At 53.9% G+C, this 6,000-nt stretch overlaps 1 protein-coding gene across 1 annotated transcript in view; it reads right to left on the reverse strand.

Annotated features, from left to right (window-relative positions):
• HS3ST4 (heparan sulfate-glucosamine 3-sulfotransferase 4) overlaps positions 1-4,201 on the reverse strand; it is a 451,904-nt gene extending 447,703 nt beyond the window's left edge. The window contains exon 1 of the mRNA XM_003261645.4: positions 3,009-4,201. Within this exon, the coding sequence (XP_003261693.2) occupies positions 3,009-3,742 (734 nt within the window). The 5' untranslated portion in view covers positions 3,743-4,201. The remainder of the gene's footprint in view (positions 1-3,008) is intronic.
• Between the last annotated feature and the right edge of the window lie 1,799 nt (positions 4,202-6,000).

The raw sequence follows: 6,000 nt of genomic DNA on the forward strand, positions 1-6,000 counted from the left end.
GAGGCTCTCTTCTCCGTAGATTTTAACACATGCATCCCAATCCATTAGTCTATCTTGCCCTGAAAATCTGATGCACACGTTCTAATCTCAGATGTATTTTTATATCACATTAGATCAACAGCACAGGAGGAAAGCAAAACCCGGATTTGGAAATAGCTGGAGTGACACTGAAGAACTGAACCTGTTAGGGCTGTTGAGTTGAATATGAGAAAACCCCAAGACAGCTGTGCAGACAGCAGCCCCAATTTCTTCTTGGCTCTCCCTCTTGCTGAAAACACAAAAACCAGAAACACTTGCAGAATTCATAGGCTACTGGAAGCACATTTAAACAAAATAACAATAAATGAACAGGGGAAAAATTAAAACTTTTAATTAACCTGTGGATCTCTAATCAGTCAAATAGATCCCAGATAGCATACCCGGTATAGGAAGGAACTATACCGTTTAGGTACGGATACCACCATTTAAAAGATGAAGAGTTGGACCAGGAAACCAGGAGAAAGAGTTTCTGATACTGGAATCAATGCCACTGATCAGTGCCATCTGATACTGAGTCAATGCCACTGTTTCCTTTTCTACAATACAGTGAGAATGCTGACCCTCTTCCTATACAGGAGTGAGAGAGGAGTCTGAAGAGATAGATGGAACTGATGAAAATTTCACAAATGCCTCAAAGCACCGCTGTCTGTGGTAAGGCTGGAGAGTGGTCCAAAGCAGTCCCAGCACACTCAGATCCTGTGGGTCCAACGGGTCTTCCCAAAAGCGGAGCTGGGGGGCTAATGATTCCCTCTATGTTAGACAGACATGTATTGGCAGGAAGCTTGTTCATAAGAGAATTTTGTGTCCAGTGCTTTCAATCAGCACCACTGGACTAGATGCTGGGGTGGGGATGAAGGACACAGAGATACCACATGGTCCCCTTAAGTGAGGACCAGGGGAATCTTGCTCTATCCACACCTCTTCACTTTAACAGTTCTGTGAGTGGCTACCAAATATGACACCGAGTCCCAAATACCACAAGCATTGGTTGGGAGTAGAAGGCTGGGCATACCACAGCGCTGGGATAATATATTCAGGAGCCACGTCAAACAAGGTAATTTCTATACCTTCTCTTCCTAACATCAGCATAAAGGAATCTAGGAAAATCTGGCATCTTCTATTCTTTCATTCGGAAAACTCTCCAGACCCGGTGATGGGACTTCCTTATACACATTCCACCACACATCCTTCATTAACTTTATTTTAAGTCACCCAAATAAAACACCCCCCGCCCTCTATTTCCAGCTACCACAAACCCAAACACCTCAGATCTTGGAAAGATTTGATCTTTCTGCCTCCCTGAAGGGGCATTTGACAATTCTCATAATTCTAAAATTAGAATTGGAAAAAAAAAAACGCAATTACCCTCATAAGGCCAAAGCTACCCCACAGAAAAAACCAGAGCATTCCTACAACCAGCAATTAAACAACTAAAACCTTCCCAGACATCATGCCCCTTCTTTATTTTGCTGTTGCTGCATTAATCATCCTAACACCTTTTTAATTATAATCACAAACTGGAAGCCATGGCTTCTGATGTTATAAATACTGATTTTCCAGTTAAATTAGGCATTTGCTGTTTCATGTTTTGATAGGAAGGGGCTGTTTGAAGCCTCCTAAAATACTGCAATTAGTTCTCTCTGTTGAAACAGACAAGACATTAACAGACACATTTGCCGCTTCCCTGTAATGTGCTGGAATGTTTATGCCTAAGTGTACTTCTCTCAAGCTTTTAAAGCATAAGGCATATTTTTAAAAGTGGAAGAAATCAATCATAATGCACACATTTATTATGTATTTCTGAAGTTAAGTTATTTCTAAAACTTTCCTAGGCTGTAATTTAAACCTAGAAAGCACATCTCCTCAACGGGCAGGCAACCTGTCAGGAAACAATCTTTATTTTACCTATTGGCTCTACTAAGATGATAACATCACTTTAGCTGACAAAGGCTGTGTTTCTGTTTGACAATTGCAATTAATTACCGAAATGCAATGGAGATGGAGCCAGCCATGCAGATCTGTTAACCAGAAAGATATAAAACAGGAGGAAAGAGAGAAAGAGAAAAAACAAAGGCGAAGGAGGTTTGCGTTTGGGGCATCTGCACCAGTGCCGTTTAAAATGTTATGGCTGGCAGGAAAGCTGGATTACTAATTTGTTTTACCTGCACTTAACTTTCTAGTCCTCTCTCCTCCCTTTCTCTCACCACCGGCAGACGGTAGGAAAGGAGGGAGATGAACATCTCACAAGACAGAAGCTCCAATCTGTTGCAAGGAGGCGGAGATTAGACAGGGCACGGTCTGGGGCATAAAAACTCTCAGGGCACCAACTGTCATGCAGACATTGAGGCTTCTGGTGCAAAATCAACTCCGTGCTCATTCAGCCAAGGGGGATGGAAAGTTACGGAGGTGGGAGGCATCCTTTCTTTACTGGAAAGCCAAAACGCCAGCATGATCTTTGTAACTGTTCCCTATTCATTTTGCTCTGACCTTAACACACTAAAGTTGAATTCCAGCCACGCAAATGCTTTTGAGGGTGATTTTAAGAGATTCCAGGGGACCTCAAATCCCCTTAGTCAATTTAGCCATCCTGTCTCACTCCTCCGCGTCCTCAGCCCAGAATCCCAGAACCCCGCAAGAGCCTGGGTTGGGAAACACCCGGCAGGCACGAGGGCTGGGGGTTCCCAGGCTTGGAGCCGGGCAGATTCAGACAGCACCTCTTGGATGAGGAGCGCGGGAGGCAGGGCAGGGTGACACCTCCTTCCCTCGCTCTGAAATAAAGTGATCTTTCGCTGGAGTCCAGCCCTCTCAGCCGATCCCCCTAAGCAACGCCGCCAGGGTTTGCAGAGCCCTCGCGGGGACTTGGGCCTCTCGGGACGGTGCCTGGATGCTCGAAGGGCGTGGAAAGCCGCGGCTTCCCCCCCGCGTCTCCCCCACGCGTCTCCACCATCCCGCGGAGCCCAGGGTCCTACCTGTACCACTCCAATCCCTTTTCGTAGTTCCTGTCGAAGAAGTGCGGCTCTACGCCCACCGCCCGCACGTCCGGGTGTACGCGGATCGCCTCCAGCAGCGCGCGGGTCCCTCCTTTCTTGACCCCGATGATGAGCGCCTGTGGCAGCTTCTTCTCCCCATAGTCGGGGGTGCTGACGGCGCCGCCCCTCTCGCTGCTCCCGTTGGCCGCTCTCCGGCCTGCGAGATCCTCGTCGGTGGTGCTGGACTCTTGCGCTTCCCTCTCCGGCAGCGCGCTCTGAGCCGTGATCATCTCGCTGGGGACCAGCGGGGTCCGGAGCCAGGCGTCCCGGGCGCCTCCGCCGCCGCTCGGCAGCCCCCAGCCGTCGGTCCCGGGGGCGGCTGGCTGCTCTGGGGGCTCGGGCGGCTCCCCGCGGCTCGCGTTGTCCAGCGGTGGCGAGGCGGGTGGCTGCGAGGGGGCGCCGAGGCGCACTGGGGGAGGCAGCAGAGAGGGTGGCGGCGGGCTCGGCGGGGGCTCGGCGGCGGCGCCCGGCGACTCCTGCAGCGCCAGGGGAAATTGCAGGGAGCCCGAGCCGCCCAGGAGGCTGTAGCACAGGTAGGTGACAGACAGGGACAAGGTGCACATAAAAAGCAGCTTGCGCGCCGGCGGCCCCTTAGCAGAGGCGCCGGGCGGCGGCGGCGCGGCCAGAGGTGGAGGCGGAGGCGGAGGCGGAGGAGGTGCGGGCCACCGGGCCATCGCGGCTCCCGGCTCGCGGCGGCGGCGGCGGCGGCGGCGGCAGCCCCCGGCGCTGCCCGGACATGGTTTCAGCCGCCGCCTCCGCCGCCGCCGCCGCCGCCGCCGCCGCCGCTGCCCAGCCGCCCCGGCTGCATGAAGCGACGCCGCTGCGCCCCCGGCCCTGGCCGCTGTCCCGCTGCGCCAGCGGGGAGCCCGGCCGCATGGCCCCCCGCCCCACGCTGCCCGCCGAGTCCGGGTGGCCCCCCCACCACCGCCCCCCCCCCAGCCTCAGGCAAGGGGACCGAGGGGGGCGCGCGGACCCGCCGGCGGCACCTGCTCCGTCTGCAGCGCCCCCGCTTCCCCGGCTCCGCCGCGGCTCCTGCTTCAGCCTCTGCCGCCGCCGCCGCGCGCTGTTGCAGCCCCGAGTTCCTTCCCCGCTGCTAACTTTCTGCCGGGAGAGAGGAGAGGCGCGGAGGGGAGGAGGAGGGGGCCGGGCGCGCGCCCGGCGCCGCCGAGGGAAGGGGGGTGCGCCTCGCGCGCGCCTGCGAAGGGGGGCGCGGGAGCGGAGGCGTGCGCTAGGGCTGGGGCACCCGGGAGAACTGAGATCGTGCCCCCCAGCCCCCCAGCACACACGCACTTGGGATGTTCCCCACCCCACCTCGCGTACTCGCCTCCCTTGGGAGCTCGGGACGCCGTGTTCTCCATTCCTTTGCCCCAGTACTTTTAGAGAGGTAAAGCCCAACGCCTGCCGCCGGTGCCGCGCACCGGGAGCTGGAAGACAGCGGGTGACGAAGCTCTCGCTTCCGCTTTTCCCCTGGGACTCCAACTCAGCCCATCCCCGACCCTCCCTTCTCTCGCCCGGGATATCCTCCTGCATTCGGTCCAGGAGTGAATCCTTCTCTACAACCGCTTTCCCATCCCAACTTCCATCTTTCCAGCCACCCCCGCCCCCCCATCTTCTCTTGAAGCTCTTGATGGGTGGAGCTTTGACACAAGCCCCCAGGTTTCCCAGTCCGAGAGCTTTTCCCTCTGTCCCATCACCAGGTGACAACACTTTCTGCTTCAAGAGATGAGGCTGACACCCTTAATCACAGGTGCACACCCTTAATCACAGGTGCACACACCTGCGCCTCTTCGAGGGCATTGCCACTAACGGAGTTCACGGTTTCCTGGACTGAAATAGTGTGGGACCACTGTCGCTCTGAACACCTAACAAGCGGAGACAAGCTGGGTTGCAGGGTGTCTGTGCATCGGCTCGCTGAAATTTTTTAAGTGTATTTTGTTTGCAGAGAGATCTCCACCCCTCACCTCCCTCTCCTGGGAGAAAATGGTAAACATCAGAAGGCTTTGGAAGATTCACAACTAGACTTTGCTTCCTGTTGCATTTTGCTCAGGGAAGTGAGGGAAATGGGAGAAAGAGACAGAGTGATCAACTGAGGCACTCCAGCAAACTCTGCTTTCTGCGACCAGGGCTGGCTCTGCATAGAGCTCTGCCAGGTGCCTCCTGGGGGTGGCTCTAGTGAGTACCATTTGCCCCCCAGCCACGGCTGGGTGCCTGACGGGGCTGCTTTCCCCTTGTTGGCTGCTGTGGCTGGCATCTCCAGTTTTGTTTGATCACATAATAGGAAAACCAGTTGAAAGAAAATGTATATAATGTCTAAATATTAACGAGATACCTAGTGCCAAAGAGAAAAAAAAAATGTTAATCAAATAAGATAAAGAACACAGACTTTTCCCTGAGTGAACAAAAGCTCACTGCTGCTCTCAGCTGGACACGAGTTTCCTTCACTGCAGCTTTTAGTTCAGATAAAGATTATTCTTTTATAGTATATTTTTTATGGTACACTGGAGACCTCTGAAATGCAGAGTCTGGTGTCCTGTAAATCATTCTGTGTAACTAGGGATGCTTTTTCAAACACCACACAACTGCATTACTGTAATGTCAGTGGGAAGGGGCCAACTGGAACCGAGAGAAACACAAGCACTGCCCAGCCCTCCTTGTGCTCCGAGCCGTGCTCCAAGGCGGTCATCCAGGAAGCCTGGGTTGCGACAGATACTGCCTTGTCAGGGACAGTCTCTCTTTCAAGGCCCAGGCACTAGGATGTCCGGCATATGGCCCAGGTCCTCCTTGCAGTTCCTGCCTAGCACCCAAACTTTTCTATCTCCCCTCTCAGCAATCCAAACGAATCTGCTCCATGCCCAGTTTTACTAAAGATGTGCTCTCAAATTTGGAAAGATTTTGATAAAACGGTATCAAAACCAACGGTGGCAAATGGAGC

Source organism: Nomascus leucogenys, chromosome 2 (assembly GCF_006542625.1).
Source record: "Nomascus leucogenys isolate Asia chromosome 2, Asia_NLE_v1, whole genome shotgun sequence".
NCBI lineage: Eukaryota > Metazoa > Chordata > Mammalia > Primates > Hylobatidae > Nomascus > Nomascus leucogenys.